Here is a 16,291-nt window from a genome sequence, read left to right as displayed (position 1 = left end):
CTGTAAATAAAAATATACGATAATGACAAATAAGAAATATAGATAGATTGGTTTCTAAACATTTTGTCATCGACAAGCGACTTTGCGTCATCACTCGCGGCCTGAAAATGTCACGTGACAGACACAGTATCCACATGGTTGTGCAGCGTTGAGCAGAGAACGAGTTTGCCGACTAGGTAGCTGGTGACACATAGACAATAAGATAATTTAACGCAATGAATGTGTAATCTGAACAATAGGAAACAGGCATAAAATAATATGATTTTTACAAATTCACATGTGTTTTGACTAGTGCTTGTCACTGATCTCTGCCTTCGTTATTTGTATTGGTAGCTAACTTTGCTAGCTGTCTTGCTACACTTTTGTTATTTATTTGTACCCCCTGTACATTTTCACAGTCAGCAATATTTGAAGATGTCACTCTTCGTTATAAATAGGTACGTATGTCTATTGTGTATCTGGACAGTGTAATACTGTATAATAACGTTAGCTACTCGGTACTGACCCTTAAACCATGGCTGTTCGAAGTACAGTACCAGTAACTACAGGTACCGAGCTTCCTTGACAGCAGGAAAATGGTAGCGAACAAAATAATAGACCAATTTGACTTAATATACTAACATGGATGCAAGTGTACTTTTGAACGACAAAGATAGTTTTTTTCCTGTGTTTTAGTTTTGAAGGATACCTATTTTCATATCTGCTTACTTTATTAAGCCTGCTGTGTTATTTTTTCGCAGGTATTTGGGAGATGAGAATGACAACAATGGATCTACTAGTGAGTCACGATCTAAAGCCCTACTGGCTAAGCTGCAGGAGCAGGCTAGAGCGAGGCAACAGCAGAATTCATCAATTGCAGAGGAAGAGAAGCACGAGCTCTCTGCCAAGGGTGGCTCCACCTCAAAGAAGAGGAAAAAACAACAGAATGACCAGGACGCTGCAGAAAAAGTACATAAAAAGCAGAGAAAGGAGGTGAACCAGGCATCCAATGAACCAGATTGTGAGGACTTGAGTGCAAAGGCACACACGGCAGAGAGGAGTTTGTCAGGCAAAAAAAAGAAGAAGAAAGACACAAAAACAGAAAATGATGAGCCAGAGAGCAGTGACTCGGGTATATGATTTACGACTTGTATGTGATTTATGTTCTGCTGAAACAAGCTTAAGGGTTATGAATTTGGTTATTACATTGTTCGATATTGGTGTATTTAACACAAAAAAAACACGCTGTTGTCATAGTTGCTGTTTGGTTGAAACTGTTTTTACGTTTCAGGTGCAGTGCTGGAGAGTGTACTGGCGGAGGGAAAGTCAAAGCAGCAGAGAGGAGCTGTTGTCGAGGAAAAGGAGGAGTCGGACAGTGAAGAGCGGGAGGAGGATGACGAGGACGAGAGTGATGAAGATGAAAGCACGGAAGAAACAAAGGAACAGACTGAGCAGTCAGCGGAGAACTCTGAAAAGAGTCCCTCACAGTCTGGGTTTACCATCCTAGGCGGATTTGAGAAAAAAACAGTGCAGAAGGTATTAATTCCTCTCCCTGTCGTCACCATCAATTTGTACTGCATATTATGGAAACGTTCACCTTAAGGATGACTTAAGCGATGGAATATCTATGTCTGAAAGTATTTTAACCTCCTTTTTGCAACCCAGGTCCAGATGGTTTTGCCCCAGTGGCTCGCTCAGCCGGACATTGTCCAGAGGGATATTAACAAGAACTTGGTGCCCATCAGGGATGTCCCTGGAATCTGCCCCAGGCTACTGAAGAAACTGGAGAGCAATGGGATCCAGAACTTCTTTCCAGGTGCGAATATATGCTTTACTTGTTTAGTGGTTGTCATGACCTATACCCACCTGAACTGGCTCCCCTGTGCTGTTTATACGTCCTAACAAGGTGTGGTGTATGCGTGTGTGTGTGTGTGTGTGTGAATGGAGCACACACAAAACAAAAACAAAAGAAAAGTAAAAGACACTGCTCCAATGAAGACGGCTCACAATCTCCAAGTGACTTAGCAGGTTATCAAGGGGCTCACCTGGGAGTTGGGGCCTGGAGGACCCTTGAGGCCTGGAGCTGATCTGTCTTTCCCGCCCTTGGGCTGATGCTGTGTCTCCAGGGTTTTTTTTCTGTTAAGTGTCTCAAAACAAACAAAAAAAGAGAAATTCCCATGCCAAGAAAAATAGCAAATAAATATGTACAAAACCTCTGGTTATCAAAAGGGAAAAAATGCATGGACTAAAACAACTGTCTCCAGATTTGAATGAGGTCTTCCAAAAAACAGTGCTTTGTTCCAGAAACAGAAATATTTTCCAATAACAAACAGGAACTCCCATCTCCCTTGGTGGAATCTAGGTAGTGCCAAAGAAAATGTAGTGTAGGCTGTGTAGTGTATGTGCATGAGATTGGTTGCAGCAGTGGGTCCAGTGTGCCTGCATGGAATGATGTTTGAACTTATGATTACACTTCTCTTTTGCACATACCAGCACCATATACCTGAAGGCCATTAAAACAAAGGAAGTAGCTACTGTACTTGATATTATTTTCGATGTAGATGGATATTGACGTGTCTGTGTTTTAAAGTTGTGTATTTAACAGCTGTTTTAAAATGTATATGTCTTAAATGGTACATTGATGTGTAATAGTTACAACATGATAATGGACAGCGTAGCGATGTTAGGTTAATGAAGACGGGCAACTAAACTTTTGGACAACCTGCACGTAGTTAAGGTGAATGTGATGCAGTGTTGCCACCAGTTTGAATGTAAGGTACAACATAAATAAGAATGTTGTGGTCTTCCTCTGTGCAGTGCAAGCAGAGGTCATACCTGCCATTCTGGAGAGTGCGAGCCATGGGCTACTAGTGGGCAGAGGAGGCTACAGACCCAGAGACATCTGTGTGTCTGCACCCACCGGGAGTGGCAAGACTTTGGCATTCGTCATCCCTGTCATTCAGGTATACATTGTGTCACACGTTACAATAGTTCTGTGAGAAATAAAGAGTGTCTGTGCAGTAACATTTGAGCGTGCTCATGAGGGTATCGGCCCAATTCCTGGTTGTCTTTGCAGGCTTTGTCAAAACGGGTGGTGCGTGAAATCCGGGCTCTGGTAGTACTGCCCACGAAAGAGCTGGCACAGCAGGTAACATCAGAGACAAGACACTCTGGGCTGTGGACTTTTCATATTTTTTATGTATGCATATATGTGTATATGTTGCATGAATGAGGAACCTGAACAAATGAAGAGATGATTAGTGTTGTGTCCAGCAGGATCTACTCCCATCCTTCCTAAAAGCTCTTGTTGAAATTCCTGCTCCTTCACAGGTGTGTAAGGTTTTCTGCTCCTATGCCGAAGGCACCAGCTTGAAGGTGGTCATGGTTGCCGGTCAGAAGTCTTTTGCTGCTGAGCAGACCTCCCTCCTAGAGACTAGGTATTGCATCCTCATTGAAGGGAAAGCACAGCATACTGACAGAGAAACGCACATATAATGGGAATGGGTTTAAACCGGGGGTGGGACACTGTACCATATGCCCTGTGGTAGAGAAATAATCTGCTTCAGATAGATCGCTGTATCCTGTGCTCACTGCAGTGGTGGCCGGACCCGGAGCTTGGCTGACATCGTTGTGGCGACCCCAGGAAGGCTGGTCGACCACATCAATAAGACTCCAGATTTTAGTCTTCGGCATCTTCGCTTCCTTGTGAGTAATATGGAACTCCTCTGTTTTATCAGCGACCTTTGTTATGCCGATTCACGTACGGTTGAGTTCTGACTGTGAAGGTACTGGCATCTTAATTTTAATTTGGTGATACCTAAAGGTTATTGTTGTTTTAATTAGTCCTTATGTTTTTATGTAGATAATTGATGAGGCAGACCGGATGATTGACAGCATGCACCAGTCATGGCTGAGTCAGGTGGTGAAGGCAGTGTATGCACCTGGGTGTGGCTCTGATGGGACTTCCATCTTCAGGAGGACAGAGCCTGGACCAATCACAGCAGCGAGGTATATTTTCACTTACTGGGGATTCCTTCATATGATTCTTTTCACCTTATTCTCTGTGACAGGAGAATGGGGCTTCCCTCTATAATCCTAGTGTCGTGTGAGGCACTCCTTGCCTTCACGTGCATCTTAGAGGGCCTTGTGTTCCCTGGCAGCCTGTTCCAGCCCCAGATGCCACTACAGAAGCTGCTGTTCTCGGCCACACTGACTCAGAATCCTGAAAAGCTGCAGCAGCTGGGCCTCCACCAGCCCCGCCTCTTCAGCTCCACCCACAGCCGTCCTACAGCAACAGCCTCTTCCACCACAGACGTCCCCTCCCAACCGCAAGAGAAATTCAACTTTCCCCAGGGCTTGACGGTGAGTCACAGACCAAGGGCAAACAATGTGATTGTTACGCTTTTTCAGAGCATGAGAGGTTGGACCGATGAAACCTTCTCTAATACATCTCTAGTATGTTTTAAGAATAACCATTTTAATGTAGAACAAGCTTGTTGCATGCTTGTTATTGCAGAGTAAGTGTTTCTCGCTATCAGAGCAACCATAGGGAAATGCTATTGCTCCTTCCCCTCCAGGAATACTATGTGCCCTGTACCCTGAGCAAGAAACCCCTCCTCATCCTCCACTTTATTCTGCGGCTCAAGTTCAGTCCAGTCCTGTGCTTCACTAACTCCAGGGAGGCAGCCCACCGGTGAGTGCACGGTCATCCTCTCTTTCTGAATCCTGCACGAGCCAGGTTAAAAGAGGGACTGCCGTCTCATTCATTTATATGTTTCTCAGAAGGTGGTTTTGTTTGGTGGACATGATTTATCTCCCCCCCCCCCCTCCTCCTGCAGGCTGTTCTTGCTGGTGCAGCTGTTCGGGGGTGTGCGGGTAGCAGAGTTCTCCTCACGGCTCAGCCCTGGTGAGAGGAAGAAGACCCTAAAGGAGTTTGAACAGGGCAAAATCCAGCTGTGAGTGTGCTTCAGTACATTAAACAAAACTGAACTGTTGTCACAGTGCCACCTCAAAAACATCTAAACTATGGGCAAAATGGAAGCTTAGATGTGCAGAATGGTTAAGTCCCATGACCTTTATTGTCTTAATTTTTTTTTTTTTTTTTTTTTTTTTTTTTTGGCTGAAAGGTTAATCAGCACTGATGCTGCAGCCCGGGGCATTGACATCAAGGGTGTGAAATGTGTTGTGAACTACGACGCGCCTCAGTTTATCAGGACTTACATCCACAGGTAGGTATCCAAGAAGAACTAGTGTACAAGATTCTAACCTCCCCAGACAGATGTATCTGTGAAGGTTGGTTCGTATTTCAGCATTCAGTTTAATTGCTCATGAGCTGTCAGAGCCTGTCATTGCCACCCTAAGGCTTCTGTTCACTGCTGTTCTTCCTCAGGGTGGGCAGGACTGCAAGGGCAGGTAAAGCAGGACTGGCCTTCACTTTCCTTCTGGGAGTACAGGTGAGACTGAGGTGCAGCTCAGAGAACGAGCTCATCAAGAGAAACCAGTGCTAAACCAGAGCTAAAATACAGCAGGGCTGTGAATGTGCAGACAGAGGAAGATATTTACAGCTGCATGCATGTTGGATGAGGTCACAAGCCTGCATAACACACAACAGCAGGTGTTAACTCAAGCAGCCTTTTTTAGATGTCATCACTGGAAAAGAGAATTAGTTCTCAGTTGACCTAACTGGCAAAATAAGGGTTAAATAAAGGAATAAACAAGGAATGACTGAAAATAAGAGATGCTGGACCTGTACATGTATTGTTGACACTACCTGTATTATGGAACCTAAAATGTTTCAGAGAAGACAGGTGCTTATGAAAATGCATTAGCAGTAAGGCCATTACTTGTTTGGTTACCTGATTAATGATGTGCATTAATGAATGGTAACAGCTCATGTATTTGAATATTAATATTCTCCAGGTCTGTGTGCTCGTGAATAATCATAAGACCTGCCATCACAGGAACTCTTTAAGTAGCAACTTGAAGTCTTCAATGGTGACAGGAAGGAGCACTGAGTGCAGAGTCTCACTGGTGATGCAGGGCTCTTGTATAACTGTGGTGAGGGAGTTTCACATCACCTTGCTCTGATTCCAGGAGAAGAACTTCCTCCAGATGGTGAGGGATGCAGGCAGCCCTGGAATACAGAGGCAGATCGTCAAACCTGAGAACCTGACGGGGATGGAGCTCGACTATCAGCAGACCCTCCTTAAGCTGGAAGATGTCATCAAGGTGAGTTCCACAGACGGAGGATTGAGGGGTCATGTGACTAATGTTGTATTAACACTGGTACTGTTTTGTGGTTTAAAGAAGATCTTTCACTTTTGGAAAATAATCTTTGGGTCAACATTATGATTTTAAGGAGAGATTATTATTGTTTAATTCAATTGTGAAAAATTTCTCTCTTCCCCCTTTCTCCAAACAGGAAGAAAGAGCCAAGAAACGCATCTAAAATCGGCACAAGAGCTGATGTTGTTAATAAAAAAGTGTCAAATAAGAATTGGTCTTGTATTGTGTCTTTTGATTTTTTTTTTTCCCCGCAACACTTTTATATGCACTTTTGTACGTCGCTTTGGATAAAAGCGTCCGTTAAATAAATAAATGTAAATGTAAACACTTAATAGGGTTTAGTCATTTCCTTTTTAAATTTGTCACAACGGTTTCAATTAATGTGCAAAATCTTGCATGTTTTAGTGTGAAAACAGTTGTATAATATAATGTTTCACAAACTAGCTAGGGGACTTTGACGAAAAAAACAGTAGTTTACTGCTGTCTTTGCGTGTTCTAAAACTTCAAACTTTATTGCACTGTTCCGCACTTGTAATATTTGGGTCTTGAAAACTTTTTCATTTATTTATTAAAATGATACTTTTTATTGTATTTAAATGTTGATCGTTATAGCGGCAGGCTAAGTTTAAAGTATTTTAATATCCTGTTCCTAGAAATGTGATAATAAACAGTTCATGCGTTGTCGCACGAGTTTCTTGTCTGAAGGAACGCTCGCCTGAGTATTTAAGTTTGTGATTGGTCCTTTCGTACCGGCGAATACTGTGAGACGACCAGTGAAATTTTGCCTTACTGACATGTCGGTCAAGCAGTAGCTCAGCGCATACTTGCGCATCAGTCAGGTAGGTCCAGCAATTGTTTATTTTAACTAATAATTACGTTTAGACGTGTGTGTGTATCGCAGAGAAGCAGCTCCTACCACTTTATCTTGGTGCATAGAGTGCATAGCTCGATAGTCTGCCCTGATAGCTTGCAGGCATTAGAGTTGCTAGTGCCAGTTAGCAAGCTATGAGAGGCATTGTTCATGATAGCTTGGTAGCTGTTTTGGTGGCTAAATAAACAAACAAAATGCATGCACATGTAAGTGTGTTTTCTCGCAGTATATCTCCAGTTTATAAGAACTGTTTTGATTGTTTGTCACGCAGCTACCTACATCCTTACTTTGTATCCAGATAGCTATCTGTTGTCATACGACTACTAAATTGCCCGCTAGCCATCCAGCTTGCTATTAATGTCACACAATTCAAAGCGATAAAGTTTGTGCACTTGTATTATTAGCTTGCTGCCTGGACAGCTAGCTTCACTAGTAATGTGATTGTACATATTCATGCTTGGAAAGCATGTGTTATGAGTTAGCCTGCGAGTTAATGTACAGTACATTTTAACATTTTAGTATGCTACTGTGTTATCCGTAATTCGTAAAAGGATAAAGCTTGTTCGCTAGGTGAGGTGCATGTTGCAGGTTTACGAAGCATACATTGGTTTCACAAGTTTACTTTTTTTTGTAGGATTTGTCATCCGGAGTCGATGGTGACAACTAGATGGTGCTCAAGTAAATCATGGTATCTATTCCTACATTCATTTTGCCTTAGATATCAGCAAATGTTAGGTAACATATTAAGACAGATTTTCAGTCTAGCAATCAGCCAGCTTGTTAATACTGAAGTATGCGAATGTATATTAAAATACCTATACTTGACTGTTACTACTTAAAAAAAAAACCTGGTAGCTAATATTCACGAACTGCAAAGTCACACACCATCTGCAGATGTAATGAATTTAATCAGAAATTATGTGGCACATGGCAGGTGTCTAGAAGAAGTGTTAATGATCTAAAGTAGATTCACGAACCATTAGGTGTTGATGTCAAACGCTAGCTTTTAGTAGGAGACTAGTTTTGATTGGACTAGCTTACCCTCTCATGTCTTTGAGGTGGGCTTTTGAAATGTCGCTTTTGTTTGTAAACGCAATGGTTGCTTTCTCCTCCGATCTTCCAGATCCGAATCGCTGCACTAAACGCGGCCTCAGTGGCTGCGGACGAGCACGAGGATCCCCTGAAAACTCACAAGAGCCAAACCAAGGAGGCTCAGGTGCGGGTCCCTCCACCGTTATTCACACCGCGGCGGCAAGCCTGTCATCTCCACATTTACATTTCGTTAGTTTTCTGTCCAGTTTCTGTTACTTAATAAAACGAAGCAGCCCTTGGAAATATAGCGTTCCCTCAGTGAATGATAGTTAGCTCAATGCTCAGGATAACGAGAGTACCTTAATTTTATTACTAGATGAGGAAAAGGCACTGTTAATCAGGTTAGCTAATGCTGGAATATGCTGTGAGGAGTCCTTTTAGTGTTCTTATTCTGATTGTGTAATTCATGTACTGCAAGATGAGACATGCTGTTAAAACATTAATTCATGTATTCTAGAGACTATATCTCCTAACATTAATGCTTACAGAAATTAAAGAGGTGGCTTTATCATAAATGACTTTTTCAGTGCTAGTTGCTCTGTGATACTGGACTGGACAGCTCATCTAATGTTTGCTTGACACTCTTGTCATATTTTGTGTTTTTTTTTCTTCCCCTTTGTACAGGAAGCTGAGGCTTTTGCTTTGTACCATAAAGCCTTGGATCTTCAAAAGCATGACCGGTTTGAAGACTCTGCCAAAGCTTACCATGAACTCCTTGAGACCCCACTTGTCAAGGAGGTAAGCGAATCTCAGCAGTTGTAAACACCCTTGTAATAAGGTGTTACGAGCAGATATTTGTCTCCAGCGCTGTTGTGGTGTGCATCTTTCCTCCTCTCCTGTCTCTCCAGGCGATGCCCTCTGATGATGAGAAGGTCGGCCTCAAACACCCGGGGCTGATGCTGAAATACTCCACCTACAAAAATCTTGCCAGCCTGGCCGTGCTTCGAGACGACCTGGAGACAGCCATGGAGTTCTACCTAGAGGTATTGCCAAACTGGGACAAAACTGGAACAAAACAAATGTAACAACATAATACCACAGCAAGCAGAAGAGCCAAGGGCACACAGTTTGAAGGAGAATTAACCCCTGACAGTTCAATCAGTCTGCCTATATGATGTTTTTAGTGTTTTTGGGCGTTAGAGAGAGAATTATTACCCTTCTAATAAAAGACCATTGGTTTTCATATTTTGTCTGAGCTGAGACGGACACGATAGGCATCATCGTGTAACTGGTCACCAGCGGGTTGTGTTAAAGTACCTCTCGACTCCATGTCCTCAGGCTGTGCTGCTGGACTCTACTGACGTGAGCATGTGGTACAAGATTGGCCAAGTGGCCATGCGGCTGGTGCGGATCCCGCTGGCACGGCACGCCTTTGAGGAGGGCCTGCGCTGCAACCCTGACCACTGGCCCTGTCTGGACAACCTCATCACCGTGCTCTACACGCTGAGCGACTACAGCTGTGAGTCACACGTCCGCATTCACAGCTGGACTTACTGTGTATGCCTGCGCGTCAGTCAGCGCTGGAAGTGCTTTAGCGATAGCTGTTTATGAAACAAACGCTCATCGGATGAGAGGACTTCACTCCAGTATATAGTTTGTGAAAACTGATGGAATTACAATAGTGTATATGCAAACATTTTTCTTTAAAATTTCCTTTATGCATAACAGTGCATAAATATATATTGGCTCTAATTGCAGATTCAGGCTTTCACACACATAAATTACATAAATTGAACCAGTGACATCTTGCACAGAAATAATTGTATGTAAACCTATAGAGAAGCCATTATGTCTTTTCTAAGGTGAATGAGGATGTTTCACTATCTGGATGAAAGTCACTGTGGCTGCCAGTTCTCTCTGTTGACTGACAGATGGATAAGGGGGCAAGTGTCGCAAGGGCTGTGATCAATTATACATCACACGCCTCTGAGTCTCTGCTGGGTGGCTGGTCATCTGCTCTTTGCCCCTCCCAGTGGCCCTCTGGGGGACCAGCCAAGGCAATGCACACACACATACATCCACACACACTGAAACAAGACCTAAAGATCTCTTCATCTGAATCAGTGCCAAATGCAGTCTCAGGCAGTGAGCTGTGACAAACCAAGCCTGACATGAAGAAAACACCTCTAGATAGAAGAAGCGGAGATTGTTTTCTCAAGCTTGTCATATTAAGCACTTGTACAGCCTGTGATTGAGAAGCCAATCGAGAAGCATGAACTGGGGAGTATATATAAGGACGCAAAGGAGGAGTGTTATTTTTTGTGGTTGCTTTGGGGGGGGATTTGTGGGTTATGAGTGACATGAACCTCAGTGATTGAGGAGCTTTCATGTTTGTCCTCATTCTGGCCCAGGCTGCCTGTATTTCATCTGCAAAGCCCTGGAGAAGGACCGCTGCTACACTAAGGGCCTGGTGCTGAAGGAGAGGATCTTCCAGGAGCAGCCCTGTCTGAGGAAGGACTCTTTCCAAATGTTCTTGAAATGGTGAGTTTTAGTTTCCACCACAGAATTCTAAAAATGTGGCAGAATACGGCCGGGGACTAGGCAGAAAACCAAGGGAAATTCTCCCCTGACATCTGTGGCTGGTTTGCCAGGACTCTGGCGCAATCCACAGAAGAGGTTGGCAGAGAGGGTTGAGTGACCCTGTCTGCAGTGATGGGGCTGTCTACACTGTGTTTGTGTGTGTGTGTGTGTGTGTGTGCGCACACAGCAGTGTGGTGTAGTGGTAAGGAGTAGGGCTTGCAAATGGATAACATGTAAAACTGTACCTTATGTAAGTTGCTCTGGATAAGAGTGTCTGCTAAATGAATAAGTTGTGTGTGTGGTGTGTGGTGTGTGTGTTCTCCTGCAGTGACATGTCGGTGCACTCTGTGGATGTGGATGAAGAGGAGGCCCAGGCCATTGTGCAGGAGGGGCTGGAGCTACGCCGCCGCCGGCAGGCGCTCTCCACCCGTGAACCCAAGCCCGACTTGACCTTAGTGCGGCCCATCTCTTACTTCACGTATGTGTCCTCTGCCCTCCTTTAGCTCCCTGCCCACCCTCAGGTTTCTGTGGACTTCATCGAGACTGGACTGGGGCTTGTCATTGTCATTTAGTATACACCTGTTAGGCACTTACTAAATATAGAATGTGGTGTTAGTTTCAGGGGTGCTGGTTACACTTACAAACAGAAACCTAGAATAAGAAATACGATTTGTGTGTAAGAGCATTGCTTTTGGATGCTTGCTTGGATACGTTTCTGTTCTTTTGTATTGAAAGTCACACTGGATAAGAGTGTCTACTAGATGAACGTAATGTAATGCTTTTGAATTTGTATCTTAAAAGGAAAGTGATGCAATTTATGTTTGGAATGTTTTGGGACCAGTGGAGTGCAGGTTATGTTGGGTCAGTGCAGTAATGCTGATTTGTGTCTGGCTCAGGTGGAAGTGTGTCGGGGAGAGCCTGCTGGCCATGTACAGGCACCAGACCACCTGCGAGCCCCCCCGGCCCAGCTTGGGCCGCAGGATCGACCTGTCGGAGTACCGCGACCCGGCTCGCCTCCAGGCCTCCCCACAGTCCTTCACCCTGGTCAGTGTGATCCAGACCCTACCCAGCAGCAGCCCCAGCTCCTCCCTGCCGCCGGTCAGCGACATGCCGCCCCTCACCCAGCCCAGCACCCTGACCCAGATCCCTCAGAACCAGAACACTGTGGAGGTCTCCACCACAGCCCCTACCATGGGTGAGTCTAATGTGTTTACAGTGTCGCCTGTCAAATAGATTTTTTTACTTTCAGCAGTCCTGAGAAGTCCAACGACTCCTATGTATCCCAATATTGTTTTGCAAAAATATATTTTTCTCAAGCGTTTGTATGATGCAATCATATAAAATTTTTCAAAAAAAAAACTAATTTGTCTAAGAGTGAGCGAAGTATAAGAAAACTGGTGTGTGTGTGTGTGTGTGTGTGTGTGTGTGTGTGTGTGTATACTGGCCACAAAGACGAAATTTATAATTTCCCATCTGTGCCCTCCAGGAGTGGACAGCTCTCTCAGTGACAAAGTGAAGAAAGCCACCAAGAGGAAGCGTGTGATGGAGGATAACGGGGAAACGGCTAAGCGGCGCTCAGCTCGCGTCAGAAACACCAAGTGCAAGAAGGAGGAGAAGATCGACTTCCAGGAGCTGCTGCTGAAGTTCCTCCCCTCCAGGTAGATTAACCCAAAACCCTGAGCCATGAATGGAGAAAATACCAAACCAAAACCCTGAGCAAAAAATGGAACAAAAGTTCCAATCCAAAACCCTAAGCAACAAATGGAGAAAATACTTCAACAGTTTCTGCCTCTTCTCTCAGGCTAAAGAAGTTTGATTTTGAAGATGACGACGAGAGCCTAAGCAACTATGAGGCGCAGTCCGAGGTCAAACAAGACTCCCAGCTGCTCCCAGGCACAAACTCCATGCCTTTCGACTCCATCATGTTCATGGAATCAGGTGAGTCCAATGATGGCGAGTTTGCACCACTGAAACATTTACACCAGCGAATTTTGCAGACTCCCATTAAACATCACATTCAACATGCATTTGAAAAATGCGTTTGAAAATTGGAAACGGTTCCTGACTGTTCTCTTTCCTTCCTTTGCACCTCTGCCTCGCCAGAGCGACAAGATGTCCATGACTTCCTGCTCAGCAACATGCAGAACAGCGGGATCCTGGAGCTGATGATGCGCTACCTAAAGGCCGTGGGGCAGAAGTTCACGGAGGAGTGGCCTCCAGGTCTGGCAGCTGTCTTTCTGGAGGTCTACCAGTGCTGGAGGAAGCACAGCAGCGGCCTGCCAAACCCTCTGCTGAGAGACTGCAGCAACCAGCACATCCGGGTAAGAGACAGACTGCTTGGCGTAGTATTAATAGTAATAAGGAATATTAGTGATAGTAATAAACAATAATAAATTAGTTTGTTTTGAGTTAGCTTGACATACAATGATTTGACAGGGCAGCAGTCAGGAATATGAAAACATAATCAACTCTCTGCTTTGATTTCACAAATTTCAAGCTTATATTTAAACAGCCACAGTTCACACTAAGCATTTGGCACAAAAAGTGATTTTTTTGGGGAATAAAGACTGAACATGTACAAGGAGAGAGGAGACTGTCTCACTTTGTTTCTTCTGGTTATGGAGCTGTGGATCCTTTCTTTACATAAGTGTGGTTCTGACAGCTCATTCAGGTATTCTGTAGGCTTGAAATTGCTGTGGATTACTAGCAGAGAAATTGTGCTTTCATATTCATGTTGTTTGATGCTTTCTTCTTCTTTTTCTGACAGTCAATTGGTTCTCATTGAAGTTCGGTGGTCTTTACTGCACTTTGGTTTAGAATGGTCATCTCTGAGTTGCTCTTGTCTGGTCCTGAAAGCTGATTGGTGTTTTCTGTGTAGGAAATGATGGTGATGAGTCTGTCATGTATGGAGCTACAGCTGGAGCAGTGGACACTCACCAAAGGCAAGACTGGTAGGATTTAACTGTAACCATGTTGTTCAGGCTCAGCCACCCCCAGTCACACTTATCACCTGTCTAATTACTATTTATGTGTCTTAATTTCAGTGTCTCCACGGAAGTGCACCCTGGGCCAGGCTGGCGATCATAGCAACACAGACTTCCCTGGCCTGCATTTCCAGGGTGACCTTTTGCAGCTGGCCTTCGCCTCCTCTCAAAGAGACCTTTTTGAGGATGACTGGCTAGCCTTCCTGGTGAGGGTCTACTGGCTCAAGGCCCGCTTCCAAGCCCTACAGGTAAAATCTCAATGCAGATTGAGTCATATTATACATTATTTATTGGTGCAAATACAATATTGTCATTCAGGTGATTAAGTCCTTTGACACCTCATGTTTTGAATCGATAACTTGAAAATAGTTGTGCATTACATTAATACTTCTGTATGCCTTTATTTGCTTTATTTCCGTCTATGATGTCAGGATGTAATATAAGGAAATTTCTCCTTTGTCTCAGAGACGTAAGAGTTTTAGATCAGAAGTGATTCCAGTTTGTTGTGTAACAGACCGAGACATGACCTCATTATGTGTTATTTTCAGGAGCAATAAGTAGTCTGTGTGGATTGTGATCTGCATATCCCTGCAGACAGCATGTGCTGGTTTCCCCCTGCAGGGCGATATGGAGCAGGCGCTGGAGAGCTATGCTGTGTGCACAGGGATGCTCCAGAGTCAGGCGGCACAACAGGCCAAGAGCGAGGAGGGGGAGAAGTATACCATCTACCTACCCAACCTCCGGGTGGACGCAGCCATCTCCGTGGATGAGGTCAGTCACACCCCTAGGGGGCGCACTCCCACAGAAAATAAAATCTGTTGGAATAGTTCAATTTTGCTTTTGCAATAAATCTAAAATCCAAACTGGCCTGAGCTTATGAAAACTGAATTTGCTAAAACATGTAGTAATGATTGGGGATGTGGGCTGTTCATGTTACACCTAGAGGGAATTTGCCTGGCTTGATACACATTTCAGCTCACATGCTATCAGTATTACTGATACTTTTTTAAAATTCCTCTCAGATTTAAGTCACTGGTACCATATCAATTATAGCAGAACGTCTTTAGAAGAAGCTTTCTTTTGAGATAAACTCTCATACGTGCTAATATACGGTGTAATTGTGTTGCAAATGGTTGAGTCCTCCTTTCTCCCCACTGAGCAGATCGATAAGAAGCTGAAGTCTCTAGAGCGCTGCCAGTCCCTGGAGGAGATCCAGCGCTTCTTTGAGTCTGGGGACTACGAGGCAGTGGTGCGACTGCTTCGTCCCACCCTCAGCTACGGACCCTCGGGACGGGTCAAGCCGCTGGAGTTCATCAGCTCGGTTCCAGAGAGGCCGGCCCAGCTGCTGCTGCTGCAGGTACTGAGGGGACAGACAGGGGATCTGCTGGTGATGATGGAAGCCACTGTGGGGAGCTGGAGGTGGAGTGAGATTGCACTTGATGAAAACTCTGCCATCTCTGCCCGTTTCTCTGTGTGCATCTCAGAGCTCCCTGCTAAAGCAGCAGGACCTGCAGCAGTGTCTGGAGTGCTCGGAGGTGGCCCTGAACGAGGCCCTCCAGCAGCTCAACAGCGTCTCGTCCTCCTCGCCCTCCGCTAAGGAGGAGTGGGTGGCCACCATCACCCAGATGCTGTCCGGCATCGAGCTCTGCCTCTCCCAGGATCACGAGCTGCTGAACAGCGCCCCCCGATCCGCCAGCATGGCGCGGCTCACCAACAACCTCATCCAGGTTTGAACCCACAAGGGCTTGCTGTCTTCGGAAACAGTACAGGGGTCTCCAGGTCCTGTTCCTCACTGTTTGGTTTTTTTATCCACTGTGTGTCTGTGTCTTTGCTTGTTTTGCCTCCAGCTGATTGACTGCAGCATGGCCCTCCCAGAGGACCCCAAGGAGCCCCACTTCTCGTCAGTCCTCCCCTGGATCATCCTTCACCGCATCATCAAGCACGAGGAGGCGGCCTTCAGCAGCCTGCTGCGACAGCACCTGCCTCACGCGGACGAGGAGGGTGAGCGAGAACGATTCCTATTTCGCACACTCTTCACACACATACTGTGCGCTGTGAGGTTTGGCTGGGAACAGGCCCCCCCAGAGGCAGTCAGACTCCCTCAAAGCACCATGTTAACGCCCCTTGCGTGGCCCCTGCTCCACAGATGACCCGGACACACCCATGCTGCCCTCCTCCCTGATGCTGCTCAACACGGCGCACGAGTACCTGGGCCGGCGGTCCTGGTGCTGCAACTCGGACGGGGCGCTCCTCAAGTTCTACGTGAGTCTCCAGGGACCCAGAGGGGCAGGGGAGGGTGGACACACACTCGCACTCATTGCTCCTGCCGGTTTTCTGTTCCATCCGAGACCTGGAAGTGAATTACCCTTCACGTTCATGCGATTTAGAGAAAAGCTCTTCATAATTTTCTTTTGGAAAATAAGGGCTTTGGCTGCTTTTAACATGATGCGTTATGATTGTGAGCATTCCCTAAATGCTGTGATTTTAAAAAGAGCGCATGTATCCAAGGGCTGGGTAACTCTGCTGTAGTGTGCCATGAAATTTGAAAGGTCTTCTCTTT

The 16,291-nt window shown here is 45.2% G+C and overlaps 2 protein-coding genes across 2 annotated transcripts in view; both read left to right on the top strand.

The window, feature by feature from the left end:
- Positions 1–124: 124 nt before the first annotated feature.
- ddx51 (DEAD (Asp-Glu-Ala-Asp) box polypeptide 51) lies at positions 125–6,427 on the top strand. Its single transcript, XM_036526163.1, has 16 exons — positions 125–437; positions 741–1,111; positions 1,271–1,515; positions 1,645–1,795; positions 2,797–2,942; positions 3,056–3,127; positions 3,310–3,416; positions 3,576–3,684; positions 3,842–3,987; positions 4,140–4,341; positions 4,557–4,672; positions 4,818–4,934; positions 5,106–5,207; positions 5,369–5,432; positions 6,073–6,207; positions 6,401–6,427. The coding sequence occupies exons 1-16, from the start codon at positions 415–417 to the stop codon at positions 6,425–6,427; spliced, it is 2,133 nt and encodes a 710-aa protein (XP_036382056.1). The 5' UTR covers positions 125–414.
- A 633-nt stretch (positions 6,428–7,060) lies between these two features.
- Positions 7,061–16,291, top strand: part of cabin1 (calcineurin binding protein 1) — a 64,876-nt gene continuing 55,645 nt past the window's right edge. The window contains exons 1-19 of the mRNA XM_036525895.1: positions 7,061–7,103; positions 7,770–7,823; positions 8,259–8,351; positions 8,852–8,965; positions 9,076–9,210; positions 9,506–9,686; positions 10,579–10,708; positions 11,076–11,225; positions 11,644–11,942; positions 12,234–12,405; positions 12,549–12,685; positions 12,851–13,068; positions 13,626–13,698; positions 13,792–13,979; positions 14,353–14,502; positions 14,894–15,088; positions 15,216–15,458; positions 15,579–15,732; positions 15,878–15,993. Of these exons, the coding sequence (XP_036381788.1) occupies positions 7,821–7,823; positions 8,259–8,351; positions 8,852–8,965; positions 9,076–9,210; positions 9,506–9,686; positions 10,579–10,708; positions 11,076–11,225; positions 11,644–11,942; positions 12,234–12,405; positions 12,549–12,685; positions 12,851–13,068; positions 13,626–13,698; positions 13,792–13,979; positions 14,353–14,502; positions 14,894–15,088; positions 15,216–15,458; positions 15,579–15,732; positions 15,878–15,993 (2,751 nt within the window). The 5' untranslated portion in view covers positions 7,061–7,103; positions 7,770–7,820. The remainder of the gene's footprint in view (positions 7,104–7,769; positions 7,824–8,258; positions 8,352–8,851; positions 8,966–9,075; positions 9,211–9,505; positions 9,687–10,578; positions 10,709–11,075; positions 11,226–11,643; positions 11,943–12,233; positions 12,406–12,548; positions 12,686–12,850; positions 13,069–13,625; positions 13,699–13,791; positions 13,980–14,352; positions 14,503–14,893; positions 15,089–15,215; positions 15,459–15,578; positions 15,733–15,877; positions 15,994–16,291) is intronic.

The sequence above is a fragment of the Megalops cyprinoides genome, chromosome 4 (assembly GCF_013368585.1).
Source record: "Megalops cyprinoides isolate fMegCyp1 chromosome 4, fMegCyp1.pri, whole genome shotgun sequence".
In the NCBI taxonomy this organism is placed as follows: Eukaryota; Metazoa; Chordata; class Actinopteri; order Elopiformes; family Megalopidae; genus Megalops; species Megalops cyprinoides.
The sequence above is the reverse complement of the archived record's forward strand: the minus strand, read 5'-3'. Positions and strand labels throughout refer to the sequence as shown.

Excerpts from the sequence above, each read along its gene's own strand:
- ddx51 (XM_036526163.1), top strand. The coding sequence starts at position 415 with ATGTCACTCTTCGTTATAAATAG. Across the intron at positions 1,112-1,270 it reads GCCAGAGAGCAGTGACTCGG|GTGCAGTGCTGGAGAGTGTA; the intron begins GTATATGATTTA and ends TTTACGTTTCAG. Across the intron at positions 6,208-6,400 it reads AGCTGGAAGATGTCATCAAG|GAAGAAAGAGCCAAGAAACG; the intron begins GTGAGTTCCACA and ends TTCTCCAAACAG.